Source organism: Glandiceps talaboti, chromosome 16 (genome assembly GCF_964340395.1).
Source record: "Glandiceps talaboti chromosome 16, keGlaTala1.1, whole genome shotgun sequence".
Classification (NCBI taxonomy): domain Eukaryota; kingdom Metazoa; phylum Hemichordata; class Enteropneusta; family Spengelidae; genus Glandiceps; species Glandiceps talaboti.
The window spans coordinates 11,162,384-11,182,657 of record NC_135564.1 but is presented as its reverse complement, the minus strand read 5'-3'; the positions used below and the strand labels follow the sequence as shown (position 1 = coordinate 11,182,657).

The 20,274-nt window shown below is 35.4% G+C and overlaps 1 protein-coding gene across 1 annotated transcript; it reads left to right on the top strand.

Annotated features, from left to right (window-relative positions):
• The first annotated feature begins 1,368 nt into the window (after window positions 1–1,368).
• Window positions 1,369–17,657, top strand: LOC144447502 (acyl-CoA-binding domain-containing protein 5-like). Its single transcript, XM_078137546.1, has 12 exons — window positions 1,369–1,435; window positions 4,226–4,370; window positions 4,863–4,935; window positions 6,795–6,833; window positions 7,667–7,705; window positions 8,280–8,327; window positions 11,386–11,614; window positions 12,812–13,105; window positions 13,532–13,683; window positions 14,459–14,744; window positions 15,011–15,216; window positions 16,342–17,657. The coding sequence occupies exons 1-12, from the start codon at window positions 1,369–1,371 to the stop codon at window positions 16,525–16,527; spliced, it is 1,764 nt and encodes a 587-aa protein (XP_077993672.1). The 3' UTR covers window positions 16,528–17,657.
• Window positions 17,658–20,274: the final 2,617 nt, after the last annotated feature.

Genomic DNA, 20,274 nt, shown 5'->3' with positions numbered 1-20,274 from the left:
GCTGACACACAACAATAAAAGACTAGTTAATAGTATATGATATCACCCGAAAATTCCGAAAGCGAACGGAACCGGAAATGGACAATGGCCACCGATTACATCACTTTCCGTTGCGTAAGTGCGCTAGGAAATCTTTTACTTTTATGTTTCAAGTAAAATTATACGGAAAAATAAAGACTCTCTAAATCAGTGTACAAATAGTGTGATCAATACGGTCAGTTACCGATTTTAACTGAGGACTTCAGCGCATAATTTTCTACCCCTTTCATATGAATAACTTGAAAAATATTAAGTACGTGTCAGAAAAACGGATAACAGTTCGTTTTAGTTCTGAGGGGCAAAAGCCACACGAGCTGAACATTTTATCTGACTAGGGATGCGAAGCATTGTTAGTCAAATGAATCATGGGTAAAAATTTCCCTCCCTCTCTCTCTCTCTCTCTCTCTCTCTCTCTCTCTCTCTCTCTCTCTCTCTCTCTCTCTCTCTCTCTCTCTCTCTCTCTCTCTCTCTCTCTCTCGCTCTCTCTCTCTCTCTCTCTCTCTCTCTCTCTCTCTCTCTCTCTCTCTCTCTCTCTCTCTCTCTCTCTCTCTCTCTCTCTCTCTCTCTCTCTCTAAAAAGTTCTTAAATTAGATTCGCAAAATATGAAAGACAGAAAAGGAAAAGAAAAAGCGTCCATTAGTGATATAAAAGTTGATCAATAAAATGGGGAGAAGGATGTATTATAAACATGAGTTAATTACAATTAAATATGTACTGTGTATGAGTTGATGAGTTGATTGAGAGGCAACTATATTGCATATTCATCGTGCGCTCACGTTATAACTGAAGAACCAATGCCAATTAATGAAGCTAGGTCATATATAGCAATATAAACTAAAGTACGTGTGAATTCAAAGTGACTGACTTGAAAAATCTACGTAGACTCAAATCCGACACAAATGTATATACTCTGTATACTACGCTTAATTTCATGCACCCATGTCTAATTGATTGTACTACAAAAAATCGACCTACCTACCCAAAATTAATATCCTATTAACTTTGTCCCCCCTTGAACAGTTTTTTTTTATTTGTTTTTATAATAGCTGCAGGCCTATAAAGCTTTCTTTAATTTATATTTAGCGTGTGTGACAGTGTTTTTGCCCGAATAATAAGTTTACGAGAAATTCATTTCCAAAGTTTTAAAATTATTTCATTTGTAAATCTTGTTTTTCGTTCTCACACCGTATTTTCCACCGAGAAATATATAAACTATCTTTCTGAAACGGACGAGTGCGAGTACGAGTGTGTCAGGTGCATGTGTCATCAGGCGTAAGGTACAGACTTGGACAGCGCCCCCTAGTGAAGCTGCTGCTTTAAAAGTTCAAGATGGCGGCGAATGTTGAACGACAGTTCGAAGCTGCTGTTAATGTCATCAAATGTCTGCCAAAAAATGGTAAGTCGCCCCACAAGCGTTATATTTATATTGCAGATGCATAAACCGTTACAGTAGCTTTGGTTTCTGGCTTGCTTTCCTCACAAATGTGCCATGCTTTGTTGCTAAATAACAACATTCGTCGGAGCCGTCGCGTGGGTCATCAGTATCAACGTATCGTCATGATGATGTCGACTGTCGTCAACCTGCAGTGCTAGATTTTGTAATATGTAAACAAACTGGTCGTGGGAGTTAAGCGTGGTTTCGATTAACTGTCTATAAGTGATGTTTTATACACTTTGGTGTATATATAATCTGTTAATTCACTCAGAATAGCAGTTATGTTCCCGTGATAAACACTGCAGAGTAAAGAACTTTCCATGTCAATATTGTCATGATGTTGGTGCTGATGATGATCATGAAGGTATCGTCATTGTCAAGGTTTCGTCGGGTCAGCCCTATCCCTTCTTGATGTAAGCTGCTCAAGAAAGAAATGATCGAATAATAGAAATGTCCTTTCATGGTTGAATATTATGTAACAGCTTCCCTTAAACTGCACACTACCATTTGATTGAAATCTAATCGTAAACATAATGAATGAATGAATTTATCTCAACAACGTCCAAATAAACATATACTAAATGTAAGAATACATAAATTTGCATACATGCACATTTTGCTATGTTCAATTATTTGCTGACAAAGATGGCATTAGAAGGAAGTAATCATACACATTTGAAATCATCTGATTTCCATTGTTGACCTCGATAAAAAAAAATACAGGAGAAAATGTCGAATAGATTTGTTTATACTAGTAATTTATTTTAAACTATCAGTCAGTCCTTTAGATCTTATTACGTGCAATGTGTAATTGTTTACACTTTCCCTGAACTGTAAGATGAATATCCATTTTTTAAGACAATAAATACATCAATATTAAATACAACTGTGTAGGTACAATACAATGTAGATCCAGTGTAGATGCATGTAAACTAACCTACATGTATGAACTGGTACAATACATTTAATATGCCAGTTTTAGTGTCAATGAATTTACTTAGAAGTACTGGTAGCGATATACCCATGTAGCAGTAGTCAAAATTACACTGGTCCACATATATGGTAGACTATACATTTTATTGTTCAGCCCTATTAGGCTTCGTACCCACTGCTAGAAGTGATAGCGTGGCACAAAAGTCTGTATTTTACCTTGTGTGTTTACAGACTACATAGACATTGAGTACTAATATTATAGCTACTACTGATAAAGAAACATTTGTTATTAATATTATGAAACTTTTATTCTAGGGGGAAAAGAGCATAGTATTTCCCATCGCTTAAAAAGATCAAAATGGAAAAAAAATGAATAAATGAAAAAATACAAAAATACAAAATATTAGTACATCTCAAAAAGACAAAGATTGCTAGTATTACTACTCCAGGGTCAAAATAGATGTTGATTTGATTTTCTTATAAGATTGACTTGTATTATAAAGTCACTGGCTCAGTCAAATTAGCGTAATACAATAGAACACTTAAATTACTGCAATCTTCTGTTGATAACGGTGATAGCAGAATACAACCAAGGCTGTACATTGTATGGATTCTACACCACTACAGGTAGTTTAGGTTTAATATAACTGTCAGACACATGCAGTTGGCTATGTGGGTATACCTGGTTTGTAATAGTCAAGTCAGAAATCGTACATAGGCAAAAGTTGTGGTATCCTTAATTGTTGGCAGCAGACTCTGTGTTTAATAGATCTCAGTGTATTTTTAGAGTTTTGACCTCATGAATATAAGCAACAAACAAGACCAGAGTTCAAGAGATCATTGCTGATAATCAAAGTCCATGCAAGCATGTCAATAAACTTAGTGCAGTGGTAGTGCATATACAGTAGTGTTCAATTAAGTTTCTTAGAAATTCAAGAAATTGCAGTCTTGATATTTGTGCCCATAATAGATTTTTACACACAGTCAAATTTGTGTCATCATTGAGTATTATACTTAGCAGGCAAAACTTGTTCCATCATGATCTGTACTGGTAACATGTCTGTAATGTAAAGTACTAGATTGGTATTTTTCTAAAGCTACATGAGTTATAACATATCAGACTCGTAGCAAATAGATACTAATACCTTACAAACCTGTATACATGCTACCTCTAATAGCAAAGCTTAGAGAAAATGATATACTTTGTAAATTAATTTGTATTTCCCATTGATGATGAATATCAAAAATGAAATATTTGTGGTCAAACTGCAGCCTCCTAAAAAATAAACAAAATATTGGTACAATTATCATTTGATTTCCGTACATGCAAATGTGTGTGTCTGTCTGTTTCTAATTTTGACTTCATTCACAACATGTCTTCAGTGTCATGCATTTACTAGGAGTGAAAATTCTTACATTTCATGATTGGATATTTTGTCCGGAATATTTCTATTTTGGGGTGTACAACAGATTCAATTAAAAGTAAAATCGATTTTGTCGGATGAGAACTAAAATGGGTCAACTGGGGTCAACAATATTGGGGTTTAATATTTGTGAGTGACAGACATCAGTGTATATGTACTTGTAGGCCATAACACTGAATCTCTCAGCCTAACACACTCCTTGCAGTAATGCTGCCTTCTGTTTCCTATTTTCTATTAATTTCCACCTCATGCTGTAATTTTCAGCATATTTTCCTTATGAGGCTTTTCTTTTTCCGTTTTGTTTTCTGTCTTTCCTTGGTTTCCTCTTTGCATGGCTTGGCCTACTATCTGTGCATGCCTTCTCTTAATGGTTATGTGTGGATTACTGACAAAGTTCCTCGTAAAATGCTTCTGACAGGACCATTCCAGCCATCGTACGAGATGATGAAACGGTTTTATGGTTTATATAAGCAAGCCACGGAAGGTCCATGTGATAAATCGAAGCCAGGATTTTGGGATGTTGTCGGCCGACAAAAATGGTAAGTTGTAAAGACTAGAGTTAAATAAAGTTGCAATAGCTGTACCTGAAGTACTATTTTCTTTCATCAGATAACCAACAATACATTTCCTGAATATTATTAAAATACCAGTTATGAGACATTGTACATCTTATTTGGAGGTTAGTTTTATCCATTACGAGTATAGTATTAAGCAAGCTAACAAGCGCTAATATCTTACCAAAAGAGATATTTGTCTTGGCAAGTCGAGAAATTGTAGCAGTGTTGATAACAGTTTTCTTGAGCCCCGACAATAAAATGTAGCAATGTTAGTATAATTTTTGTTGAGCCAGACTATGAAATATAGCAGTGTTTGAAATTTTTATTGAGCCAGACGAAAAAATATTTTAGGTTTTGTGATTCTAATTGTATCGCATTCAGGGATTGTTTAAGTGAAAATACTATTATATATTTTTCACAATATTGTACTGTAGTCCTGTTATATTCATATTTTGTGTATAAATCTTATGACAGGGATGCATGGTCCAAGTTAGGAGACATGACCAAACAGCAAGCTATGCAGTGCTATGTAGATGAACTGAAGAAGGTAATATTATCTCATTTGTAATCCTTTGTAATTCAGAAAGTATCCAAGTGTTTGTTTTGAAATACTACTAGAGATCTGGAAGTATGGTAAATTTGCCATTTCCAGGGCTCCTGTAAACTGCAGGAACAGAAGTACATCAGTACATTGTACTTACGTGTACCTGTTGCTGCCCAAACCCAACCATAATACTGGTATGGAACCAAGATAAACTGTTTTGAAGAACTGAAGGGCATTGTACATACATGTATTGCTCTTAGCAAATACACAGCCCAAAAGACACTACAGGTCTTGAATATATTCTGTCCTGTTTTTCTGTGGAAACATTTGAAGACCTTGAAAAGGATATATGGATGCTTGACTGACATGTTTGCATAATAATTATGATGCCAGTGTACTTCATTTGATGTACTTGTAACATGTAGACATACAATTACAACCCTTGCAGCATATATCTAAAGACGCTACTGATCAAAACATTGTTTTATCAGTACTGGACAAGTAAAACAGACCTGTATTAATACAAAAACAACAGCTAATATCTCTGATGTAGATTCAAGTGCAGCTTTTATCAGCTTGTCTGTGAAAGTTAGTCATTGGTATACGATGATATGACTAACTTTCACAGACATAAACGGATGAGAACATGGTGTGAATCTGCATCATACTCAGCGGCAGCCATTGTCGTTACGTATCAATGTACATAGTCATTATATCACTTTAATAGTATGATAAGGAGAAGTCTTTCCAGTACCTTTAATTTAACCCTTTCACTACCAGTACCCAGTATACCCCAACACACTAGTTTTAATTGTCCACTACTGATAAAACAATGCTCTGATCAGAGGCGTCTCTAGACAACTACAGCAAGGGTTGTATATTTCTTATTTGGCAATGATGGCAAGTGACTGAAGTTTAAAATATGCAATGGTCAGAACTTTACATAGAACTTGAATAGTACTATTTGATGTGAATTATAGCAGTGGGGGTGTTGATTTTGTTTTTGTTTTTGTACACACCAATGACAGATGGCTGGGTTGTAAGAGAGATGGGTGAATTGAGGGACGGATGGGTTTAAGCAGAGATGGATGAATTGAGGGATGGATGGATGGATTATGGAATAGTTGTCGACATACGTCCAGAGAAGTAGTATGCTTTTACTAGGAGGAGTGAAAAGTACAGATTTATTAAAAGAAGTATCTAAGTTGTAAAGATTGACACACACACTGTTTTTGCTAAAGTTTGGAAACCCTAGTCACAGAAAAATGGAAATATAATTGAAAAACTGGCAGAGTTTCCTGTGCACATTGTATCATCATTTTGGTCGGGAATGCTGGTAAAATGACTTTACCTGCTTACCTCCCTTAACAAAGACATTTGCAGGGAACCCTGGGAAAATGACTGGTGAACTCGGATAGATTTTACCTGCTTACCTCCCTTAACAAAAACACTTGTAGGGAACCTGGTAAAATGACTGGGGAACTTGTCGGGTAGATTTTACCTGCTTATCTCCCTTAACAAAAACACTGGTAGGGAACCCTGGTAAAATGACTTGAGAACTCAGGTAGATTTTACCTCCTTACCTTCGTTAACGAAACACTGGTACAATATTACACTCTAGTAGACCCATTTCTGGTGTAATATTGATAGCTAGAACATGGTCACTGTTTGTTAATGGACTTACGTGAATACAGGAACCATCCTGTATTCGTTATATAAAATACAAAACTACAGAAATGGTAGATGGAAGAATGGTAAAGAAGAAGAAAAAAGTGATATCAATGAAAGGTTTTTGTAACATGGGCACACATGTGCACCAAAAGTTTTGATTGATAGCGTTCTTCATGTTTTACACTTTACAGGTGTTCCAAAAGTATTCTGATCCAGAGAAAGTCAAAAAGGTAAAACAATGATCATAGAACACAAAACATTAAAAAATAACGATATCATAATAAACATTATTTAATCAAAGAATCGCAGATATTTTTCCCAGTGTATGAAATACTGCTAGATTATCACAATTCAGTAACTAGGCTGTATTTGTTTATTTAATTGTTTGCACTTTGTGATCTGTACTGTCCTGTCCTGTCCCTGACAGTTCGAGCTATTATTTTCGAAAGCTGTCCTTAGATATCATCCTATCTCTAGCATTGTTACATGAGCATTATAACGCTAGAAAAAAAAGAGATGTTCACCTCATAGTCCTAACATGTACATGTACATACATGTCAAGATCTAATACTGACATTTTGAAACTAATAAGCCCATATATCAGACCATATTTGGACATATTCATTATTTTAACAGTAGAAATTAAACTAAGGTCTTAAAAATAAAATAAAATGTGAATTTTGTTATTGTGCTAATGACGAAGTATAATTTACTGGTATGATAAATTGCTAAGTCCATACAGTAATTGGTGAGCCTTGTTAATATTCATAGCAGTACAACATGTCATTATTAATTCTCCCTATAATTTTGGGACTGCCACAGTACGACCACAGCTCACAACTGAAATTCAAGCCAGAAATATTAATATAAATCATAATCAGCTTGAAGTCCTGAAATCATTTTGATAAAACTAGAAATGAATTTAGTTTGGTATATTTTGAGAATGTTTGTTAGTTTAATGTCTATATTTTCAAATGTTATCATATTTTAATGATATATCAGTAATTTCTCTTGAAGGGAATACTTAAGTATGAAATATTATTTGTAAACTTTCTGTTGGCAGATGTTGGAGCAATATCCAGAGTCTGGAAAAATGATGGAGGTAAATTGCAATAATTTAATGAAAGACCGTCTCTTTTTCAAAGATAAACTGCTATGTTACCGTCATGACATTGCTAGTGAAATATTGAAATGTACTCTTGAGAAGGATTAGCCGATAAGGGATAAAATTAACTTACTTGCATTTAGATTAAAACATCATAAAATAAGAAACTACAAACAAAATTGGGGGGGGGGGGGGGGGGGGGGCATTTCAGTAACAACTACTGGGCCTTATTTTGTTTATAGGATATACATAGATTCCACAGATACACTTTCAGAGAAAAGACAATAACTAAATTATTCACATTTGAATTCAGATTATCCCAAAAAAGATATATTTTGTCAATCATTTGGTCATTTTTAAGAAAGGGTTTCAAGTTTGCACAGTAATCAACTGGAAATCATTTTTGTATAGTGAATTCATTAAATGAATTTTGATTTGCTTTGTCAAAAGGGTCAAAAACTTTTTTAAATACTAAACAGTCATTAAAATAAACCTGAACTTGAAATTTAAATTTAAATTAAGTCGCCACTTTTCCTTTCTTGTGTTGATTTTAATTTTTATTTCCTTGCAGATGGTACATGTTTATTTGTCAGACCCTTCTCCTGCCAAAATTAAGGAGGTAATTATGTATACAGAGTCACAATTTAACAAACATCTACCAATCACACATGTCCATTGATATTCATAGAGTGCCTTACATTAACAAAACATGTACTCATACACATTCACAGAGTGCTTTAAAATTCACAAAATTAATTCAGCGTCTTTAGATTGATACATGTTCACTGTCTTTCACTAATACTCTTACTTTGTTTTAGAAAAAGTACTATAACAGCAATCCATTACACGTGAAGGCAGGTGTGGTGCACTCAGTGTATTTGCACATGTGCTTGCAGTATTCTCTCAGCCATACTTTCATGAGTGTAGGGAGTGAAAAGTGCAGCAGAAAACACAGCAAGTATGAGTTGCAAATACCACTGAGTGTACCCACACTGGAACTCATAGAGAATGGGGTTCTGTTATTATTAGATATGTTTATCCATAACAGCAAATTTTTCCGTAAAATGATACTCTGCAAACTCGCGCTTTCATGCATAACAAACAATTGTGCCCTCATTAGCATATCTGATGATTGCAGGTATGCAATAATGTTTCGGTATTGCACTGCAGTGCAAATACCACTAGTATGCGCTTGCAGCAGTGCAAATAATCACTGGTACATATATAATAATACTGGGCATAGATACTTTGGAACATCTATATTCTTTTCACTTACAGGTCATATAAATCATTATCATGTTTATACAGCACATTGCAGTTTACCGTTCACTGGCTCTATTTGATACAACCACACAGAAACATAAAAAGAAACTGAATATTCTACACTCTAAGATTACAAGATTGTAATTTCTTACTACATTTTGTCTGAATGAAATAGCCATTAGAAAGACACGCAGACACAATGTTTTGATGTCTGCATGGTGTTATGTAAGTTTATTTCATAAGACAAAATGTAGCTATAAAGTATATTCATTCAATCTTGCAATCGTAAAGTGTCACTTGTACTGTTTCCGACTGGTTGCTGTGTGGTTGTATCAAACGGAGAGAGTGAGCAGTCATCTGCAATGCACTGTAGAGCTGTAGCCATCATTGACCAAGTAAATATTCTCCATTTTATCAGAATTTTGTTCTCCAGCATATTAAACACAATAGACTTAGAGACTCATTGTTGTGGGTGACTTTATGTAAGTAGCCACACTGTGGGGCACCCATAATGATGATTCTTTCAAATGACACTCGGTGAAAACTTCATTTTCTCATGTACAAACATAAGAGGCATTGTACAACTCCATACACCCTCATACAAGTAATGGCCACACTTGCTGCAGGATGTGTAAATGATATTTAGTAAGATCCATGACAACATCATTTTGCGCTTTGCTTGCAACGAGGAAATCATAGTGGCAAATTCCTGGTACCTGACATAGAATTTTACTACCTACGTGCATCATAAAAATGAACATTCAATTTCATGGTCAACACAATGTTCATTCCATGTGCTACACATGCAGAACTGTAGGTACGTGTGTGAGTTGAGATTGTTCTAGTTTGACACTCTAGCATGATGAAACATGGCATTTCAGTTATTAAGTATTGTCATCATAATAATGTCTTGCACTTCATCCTTGAACACGATTGATTATGCCTCATGTCATTTGAAGGAAAAGCTACCCACCAAAACACCAAGAGTACCTCTGTCAGTTGTAAAGTATGTAATACCCAACTCAGGCAGAACGTTATCAAAGTAAAGCTGATAGTTACACAAGCCATGCCAAGTTGACGGTTATACATGTATGTACATATTATGTGGACTCTTCAAATGTATTGGTCTGGTAACAAAACCTCAGATTTGCACTCGGAAGGTTGCCAAACAAAAGCCGAGGATAACTTTGACAGCATGTTATTGCTGTGCGACCTGTGGTAGCTTTTAAAGTTAGCAGAATTACCTGAGGGTCTAGCAGCTAAACTACAAATGTATATGATTGATGAGAAGCATTGTATGGATATCTGAAGGATTTACTACAGTATATATATACCTTGTCATGTTCCATCAGTAGGTTTAAAACTAGTGTGAGAGTCTAGCAAACTGTACACTTGAGATGTATTATCTGTACCGATAATTTCATGACATAAATGGTTAAGGTGTTAAACCCCAATGTTTGGATCCCATGGTCTTGCAATACTACAATCCTATCTGTGGAGCCATATGGATTAAAAGAAGATCATTCCTTTCGTTCAGGACTAACTTTTTTCTATAGCTCTGCTGTACAAGTTTGCACACTCAAATTTGAATCTGACATTGGCCTTGGAAATGTGAATACTACATATTTGTCAGTATCAGTGTTTATTTTAGAACCTCATCAAGACTGCTGGCAACAAAAAAGTTAGAATACATGTAGTCACTTCACAAAACTTATATTTAAATTAATACAAATGTGGCTGTTAAAGGACAACCAGGTCCATTCCATATCTCATTAACCTTCAAACTTCACACTGGTCATCAACCTGTGCTAGCTGTAACCTGGGTATTATTTTTCCAATCAGAAAACCAACAATATATTCACTGAAAATTGTTAGAACACCAATAATTAGACATTGTGCATATCAATTAGATGTTTATTTTATCTATATGTAGTATAGTAATAAGTTGAAATCATGATTCAGCGGAGTGCTGATTTTTGGATGTGGACCCAAAAACCAACTCGGTTAGATTATTGCACCATGCTATGTGTACTACTACAGAAATATATTTACCCACAGGTGATTTAATACTGTTCAGTGTGTATGGTATTATGAGTACATCATTTATATCTAACTAAACAGTTTCAAAAAACAGCTCCATTTACAGCAAGTGTAGCTTTAAAAATATTATTGCAAAGAAAGGTTCTTGACCAATATCAATTACAGAACAAATAAAACTCATCAACCAAGACAGATGGAAAGCTCAATGCTTAAAAAAAAAACTTTGAACAGCTTGTGCGTTATCACCTGTGTAAAGTCAAGTAAAACTCTGTTGTGAGCAAAATCAATTTCAGATTAAAGTCGAATGTTGAAATATTTTCAGAAAGTGCTAAAAATATTCTGTTTGTTTTTTTACTTTGAACTTGAATTCACAGATAGTAGAAACAATGCCACACACACCAGAGGTGTCTAAGTTTGTGAATAACCTAGGGCCATTCTTTGAAGCCGTACAAGAAGGAGATGATGATGAAGATGAGAACGAGAATAGAGAGATGATGAAACTACCAAACGGTGATATCAACGATACTCATCCTCTAGTAGTACCACCAGATATGGTGATCACTGGTGGTAAAGATGACGACGACGATGTACTGGAAGATAAAGGTTTGTCATTTACTGTAAACCTAGATTTTTACACCTAAAATATTTGTCGATTTTAGTCTTCAACTAGTTCCAAAAAACTACTGTTCATTCATTTCTAAGCCTGGTGTACTGTGTTTTATATACAAGAAGACAGTTTCGCCACTACTTTTTTTCCACATTTTTGTTTTCCAGTTAAATATGTGAAAAGATATCTTAAGTGAAAATTTCCATGCTTACAGTATTTGTTTGTCAGTATCACCTCGCCTCTCGCGAGTTTTTGAAGTAATTCTCACGTATCACGAGATTTCAGCCAGATGCGACACCGTATACAGGTGTACGCAAACTTTTAAAAAAAAATATTTTTTTAAGTCTACTCATCTCTGGACATTTAGTTTGAAATAATTGTAGCTTTCCTGACAAAACTAATCGTTACTGTTATGCAAATCATACAAATAAATTATGCAAATGAGCCATTCTGCTTCCAAAACAATCCTAGGAGAACACTGACTATACTGTTAACAGAGATATTTTCAGTACTATAAAATTTTACCTTTTCAGTGTTCAACTAGTTCCCAAGGAAATGATTTTTACGAATATTGAAAGTGATATGTCGTAAAACAGCCCTCAAAGTAATAGTTGAAGCACATTTCAAGCAAGGATTCGTTTATATTGTCAATGTTCACATGGTTGTACATTTGTATTAGCAACAGAACAAAATGATCGATCAGTATAGAGCAGATTGAACTTATGATGTGCAACTACTATATACATACTTGTAAGAATGCATGATGAATTAGATTTGAAATTATGTAAAGTGTGTATTTAGCCTAGTGCAATTGTGTTAATGAATGTACCGGAAGATATTTTAGTCTCTATTTTATGCATGTTTAGTTTCCAGTCAACTAAGCAAAGATTAGTCTTGGTCGAAAAGTTCAAAGTTCACCAACTGTCACTTACAGACTGTCTTTTAGATTGATTTATAAACTCAGGAAATGGAAAATGAAGTGCTTCTCTTGTTAGTCTCTATCGCTGTAGTAGCCAGTGAATATGGCCTTCTTTACTCGCAAATATATATTGTTGCTATAGTTATATTGTAGTTTGTTATGAATGAACATTCCCTCAGGAATTTTGTATTTATAATTCCCTGGGAAACTTTTTAAAGTATTACACGTTTCATTTTTTTCATCCTCATGAAAAAAATTTCCTTTCGTGTTTTAGAATCTGAATCAGAAGAAAATGAGGTCGATGTAGAAGAAGAAGAAGAGGAGGAGGAGGAAGGTGAAGAAGACGAAGAAGAAGAAGACGGGGAGGAAGAAGAGGATGAAGTTGGAGATGAAGACGGAGCAAGTGGTGTTGACATGGCAACAGAGGAAGTGTCAGAAGAAAATGCAGTCATCATACCAGAGACAGTGACATTAGAAAACAAAGCATTTGTAATGGAAGTTAAACCAACTTTAGAAGCAGTGACAAAACCTAGCAAGAAACCCAAGAAGGAATCTGAAAGTGAAGATGGTATGATCACTTCTTAAGATGTACACATGTATACTGTCTATCATGTTCACATACATACACACACTCACACACACACACATACACACACACACACACATGCACACACACACGCACACGCACACATACACACACACATACACACACGCACACACACACACGCACGTATGCACAAATACACACATACATACACACATACATATATACATACATACACATACACACACACACACACACACACACACACACACACACACACACACACACACACACACACACGACATTGAATACTAACTGCATTGTCATACCATCTCTATTTTAAAGCACTTTCTTTCATGTAGAGTAGAACATTAATGATGATCATTCCACATTCATTGGATTGGAACTGGTTAATAGTGACAATCTGTACCTCTTTGACTTTGACTACAGAGAATGGATTTGTACGTATCAATGGTGGTATAAATGGTACAGGACATACCACACCACTTTTAACCTCCCCATCAATTACCAGTGATACCGACAGTGGTGATGAAATATTCTGTGACTCAGTGGAAAAACAGAATTTAGAAGACAACTCAGAGGTAAAGCAACACTTGTGGAATAAAAAAAAGAACACAATTTTATACTCAATAAGCTGAACACCCCTCATATGTCATCTATATTAGTATCACCCAGTGATTATCTATACAAGACTAGTCCATTCACAGGATTAATAGGGTAATCTGAAGTACAGTCCAATGAACGCTGAAAGTTGTCTACCAAAAGCCTTGGTTGCACAACGACTCCCTGCACTTTACAGTCACGAAATATGTTGTGATGTTTGAGGTCATCTTGCCAGGCAAGGCAGATTGTTTTCAAATTTGCTAGGGTAGGAATTCAGTGTATATGCTATGGTAACTGTCTGAGTTCGTTGCTATGGTAACTGGCTGGGTTCATTGCTATGGTAACTGTCTGAGTTCATTGCTATGGTAACTGTTTGAGTTCATTGCTAAATAATTGTTCAAAAAATCATAATTTAATACATTGTGAAATCATTCCACAATCCATCATCACTGAAATTTCTAATAACCATGACAACAACCATAACTACTGTAAACGTAGTAATTGCCTCTCACAGATCAAATTCAAATAAATATGTTTTTTGTGCAATCACTTGTGCTGCAACACCATTGGCGTTATTTTTGCTTGATTATATGCATGGCAATTTTTTAACAGTTGGTGTGTTGCTGAAGATAACAAGCCTAAGTCATGTAATACCGAATGTAGATAAGAGTTCATGCTTTGTGATCACAGAAGGCTGGATTGTTAATAAAACTGCTGTGTGTATATGTCTTGCATTGTATCATCTCATTACAGATGCCCTCCCTAATAGCATTGAAATCCAGTTCTTACAACCCGACCACATCAACACCCAATAAAAATAGTTTTACTGTACAGGCTGAGGTTTACTCGGAGAAGCCCAGTGTCTCTTTCCGTTCACCTGAAGTCAGTCAGATTATCGACGGCAAAGGTTTATCCGACGCGGTGGTTGCCCGTGGTGGTGGTAATGGCGGTGAGGGAGATGGTGGTCAAAGTGGTAGTCAGGGCAGGCAGCGAGGTAGTGGTGCCACTGGACAGGGTAGTGGTAGAGGCACTGGTAGGAGTAAGTATCCTTGATTATTAATATTACATACTTAAATTTGTTAGACCTTGGCAATGTAATACAAGTTTACTCACGACAGAAAGCCACATCCAAAATAACATTTTACTAGTAGTAGACGATATCTGATAAGCATTCCATATATCAACATAACTTTAATTCTGAACTCATTACAATTTCCCAACAATGGTTTAAGTACTTGTAACCATAGGCCCTCCCACTATGTTGTATAACCCACAGTAAAAATAAAATTGACAATGCTGTTGCAGGTGAAGGTCAAAGGTCACCGAGCAGAACTCCCACACGGCCATCAGGCAGTAGTGGTGGTAGTGGTGGACGTGGTGGCAGACAACACTCACCACCTAAAGGAGACGTGAATGAACAGATAGCAGTAGCTTTAGAGAGGTTACAACAAGATATGAACAGTGTGTTGATACGACTCAATACTTTAGAAACATTATCACTGAGACATCAGGTAAGGTGAAGTTCCTGTACATTACATTAGACTCCCCAGTTCTCAGTTACCTGTAGTAGAATTCTACCACCTAGGTTTGTCAAAAAAATATAAATAACAACTATTTGATATTTTGATCGACACCATAGCAACTGCTTCATGCAGTACACACGCATTGCTATAAGCATACTTGAGAATAAGTCAACCTTCTTATTCTATTTTGACCCTCTAGCACAAGGTAAATGTTATTACAGGTGCTATGAATTCTTACCTCATGTACGAATGAGAGCAGTTTATCACCATGTACTAATAGTAATGATGGTATTTATAAAGCGCCCTCCCACAGTGAATGTCGTGATCATAGTACTCTTCAATTATAACCCCCCTGGCACAGATCCATATTAGCACAACACACCTTTATACTTCCTCAACTCCCTAGGGAGCACACAATCCATTTCAGCCTCAGTAAGCACATAGGATAAAGCATTTTACATTACAACCTCTATCCTACCAGGTTCCCATTTATACAGCTAGGTTGACTAGGGTACACATAGGATAAAGCATTTTACATTACAACCTCTATCCTACCAGGTTCCCATTTATACAGCTGGGTTGACTAGGGTACACATAGGATAAAGCATTTTACATTACAACCTCTATCCTACCAGGTTCCCATTTATACAGCTGGGTTGACTAGGGTACACATAGGATAAAGCATTTTACATTACAACCTCTATCCTACCAGGTTCCCATTTATACAGCTGGGTTGACTAGGGTACACATAGGATAAAGCATTTTACATTACAACCTCTATCCTACCAGGTTCCCATTTATACAGCTGAGTTGACTGGGGCACAATCATGGTTCAAATCTTGCCCAGGGACTTTAACTTTTCAACAATTAGCGGTGAACTTTCTACTAAACAATTATCAACATTAGTGACACTATTTGATATGGTTTCAACTACTATGTGTGTATTGAAATATACGATAGCTCCTGAAAAACATGATCTGAATGTTACTTCTTTGTTCATAAATAAATGTTGGGTACACTTGTTTAAAAAGTAAAGAATCCGTCATGATCTTTGGAATTAAAAACCCCTAATAACAACTTTTTATTTCCTTTTTCCAACATTTCATGATTTAGGCCGAGGCGCAACAGAGTGGAATGTGGTCTTCACCACCCTCTCCTGCCACCAGAGGGCAGTCATCATCATCATGGTGGCCATTCAACAATCTGTCCAGCAAAACTGTATTTTTCATCATTGTGTGGCCTTTTGTTGTGAGCTGGGTCATTAAACTGTTGAAAAGGAGACGAGGTCATCGTTCATAGTGGTAATGAACACACACAGGATGTAGTGAGGTGATCGAATCAAGTATATGTGTAGTACTGGAGGAGACTGAAATTCAACGGATTTCCCCAAGTCCTGAAGAATTGATTAAGTGCAAGATTTAGAGATTTGACACTATCATTAAAATCTATTCCATTTCAAGATTAAGAATATCATTAAAATCAAGTGTCGTATAAAGTTTGGATTCACATCTTGAGATCTGTGATCTGAAATATGACTGATCTACTAAACTATCCAGTACTACAAATATGAAATGGGTGATTTATTTGTCAAAATTGGCAAAGACTAAACTATGATCAGTGCGACAAAAAACCCAGACGTCAATAATTTCGATGAAAGAGGATTTGACAAGGGTTATGAAGTTACGTTGACCTAATGTGGGATAACAGTAATGCAAAAACTGTTCCAAGCTTCAACGGAAAATTCTCTAAAGACATGAATGAAATCAACAAAGATGTCTAGAAACCTAGGTGTTGGAAGACTGATGCTAAAACTATTCTACAAGTTTGATGGCAAATAGCCTTCATGTTTCGTGCTTGAAAATTTGCCGAGAATTGTCCAGAAATTGCACTGTCATCAGCATACTAGGTCTGGTGAAGCCAACAATGCAATGTAAACTTTAAAACTTAAGAGTGATAAAAAAAAAATGTGGATATTTTTACGATGTGCATTTCAAGGAGACAAAATAGTCTCTGAATTGTGTATCTTTTATTAATACTGCGAGGTGGACAATCAACACTTGAGCCACTGTGATGGTTTGATTTTATAAAGTGAGAAGTGAACTTTTTACAGAACCATTGTCAGATTGATATCTGAAGTACCTGATCTGCCAGAGAGATACTTGATGAAGTACTTACACAAAATGAAAGTGCAATATGTTATAATGTATATGTAGTTACTAATGATTGAACTCAGTATAGACTCCATGATTAGAGTTCTGTTGGATGGCGGCGATCACCCGGAACAAAAGAACTGTCACACTACGATGGAAATAGAGGTAAATAAAGACATCTAGCCGCTTTCAACACATCAGATTTTATAGAGGACAGTGTTAGTTACCAGTGATTGAATTCAAATATAGCATCCATGATAGGAGTTCTTGTCATGTAAGACAGTGTATGACAGGGTGTAAAGGTGGCCCTTTTTATTCTCTGTTTCTCATAGCCTATAATACTTCAAACCAACAAAATAATTTTAAACGATCAATGCTCTCTACGGCTTGCTCAGAAAAAAATCATATAACATCAGTGATGGTATTGATAGTGACAACCACAAGCATTAATAGTCTTGGTGAAAATTATCATTTATTACTGAAAATTTAGTACCTTTCAACAAAATGAACAGTTCAGCATCCTTCTGATTTTAATTGTTATTTCAAAGGCTCACAAAACTTTTAAAAATAAGATGATGAATTCAAAACTTCACCAAAATGTGCTTGTACACTTACCTTTTCACCCTGTCTTGATTTTACAACTGACCAACCATCCCATCAACATTAAGGTGATACAATGAGAAACATTGAAATAAATAGGGTCATCCTCATACGATATGCTATATTCCAGTTACCCTGTTGACAACAAGTTTTAAAAAGCATCATACATGCAAGAATATCCTCAGAGTAGAAAAAACAAGGGTTAAAACTTTCATCCCAGGGTCATTGCAATACAAAACTACACAACTCATGTTCAGTCCATATATACTTTCAAATAGCGCCCCCAAGTGGCCAAACTGTGCAATCTTTTGTCTTTCTGATAACTGGACTATGGCATATTGGATATGGGAAATGCAGTAGTGGTTTAGCTAGGGTTTTATTTTCACAATAGTTGCATACTAGTCTCAATCAAACCGTATATACATTGTTTATAGAAAAGAAATAAAAGTTTAAAAAATCTGAAAATCAAAAATGAAATCTATTTCAGTTCTGAATCTATTTTTGTCCATTATTTTCAGCGATATACTTAGTGATGTTCATTTATTTGCAATGATACTACTGAGGTCTCTGTTTACTAAGATAGACACACACTAAAAAGAGTGATAGTGGTACTTTGTTATGCAGGTATAAAACACCCTGTGGTCAAGATAATGTAAACATTTGAAATCTCAAAAACGTATTCACTGCAAGATCATGCAAGTCATCACAAATGGCAGCCAACTGTGGAGTACAAATAAACCAAGGTCAGGTCAATTCAATTAGTTTGTGTCTATCTTAGCAAACTGTTACTCCTGCTGATGACACACACTAGACATAATGTTTTATATTCTAATATTTACTTTGGATTGCATATGATGTTTTCAAATGTGATATTTGTATGAACATACTTCATCTGTACCATTTTCTACGTGGGAGAATTTTTGTAATTTTTATAACAAATCATTTTTCCAACTAAAAATTAGCCTGTGGCCACCTTTCTATACATCCAACAAAGCTGTAGATATTTTTTAATTTTCTCTTGCAAATTATGAAACCTTTTACACCTCAGAGCAAAATTGCAATTTCTTGCTACATTTGAAATAAACCGTTTCTACTAAATGTACTGCAACTAGGCACAGCCATGCAGGTGACTATGTTTTAATGTCTGCATGGTAGCATATCACTTCATTTTCAATCTTGCTATCTTAAAGGCCAGTGTTTCAATCCCAGGTTCTCACATTAAGTGTTATCTTATCAGTGGAGCCATGAGGATTGTATCGGATTACTCATTCGTTCTGGACCAAATTTTTCTATAGTTCTATCAAACAACTATTTTAACACCGAAATCTTAATCCTTGTTTTGAGCGAGCATTTAGTTAAATTGTAGTATGTGTATTTTCTGACTGGTTTCTGTACTGTGGTTGTATCACACAGATCCAGTGAACGGTAACATGAAATGGGCTGTATAATCCAACACTAACAAGAGACAGGCTTGATATTTCTTAGCCAACTCACTTCATTTACATTCATATAACACTTCTTATTGCTGCCCAGTTTTCTGTTTCATTCAGTAAAGTCAGTGTTTTTATATTGCACTCCAAATTGTTGTGTTAGTATAATAAAGCAGACAGACAGACAAACATATATACATAAATACATACATACATACATACCTACATACATACATATATACACACACAGACATATATACATACATACATACATACATACATACATACATACATACATACATACATACACACACATACCTACATACATACATAAATACATGTGTGCATACGTACATACATATGTATGTACATACACACACATATACATACATGCAACATATTTTGAATGACTAGAGAGGAGAGTTGTATTTTGTACTACAATAGATAGGTGTTTCACTTTAGATGACTTGTGATGGGGAGGGGGTGTAATTGTAAACAAGATGTAAATAATTTTTAGATGAATTGATTCTTCTGAAATATAAATAAATTAAATAAAGTGATTTTAAAACAGTTGATACAAGACTTAGTGTGACTGCAGTGTAATGTCAACTTTGTAAATTAACAAGGTTTGAAAGAAAATGGTTGCATGATATAACAATTGTCATTTTTTAGTACAACTGAACTGAGATTGTGTGTTGCTACAGACATTGCAAAATGTCTGTCCATCTGTCTTTGTATGTATGTATGTATGTATGTATGTATGTATGTATGTATGTATTAAATCTAACGCCCACGCCGGAGTACAAGTATGTATGTATGTAATACTATGTATGTATGTATTGTATGTATGTATGTATGTATGTATG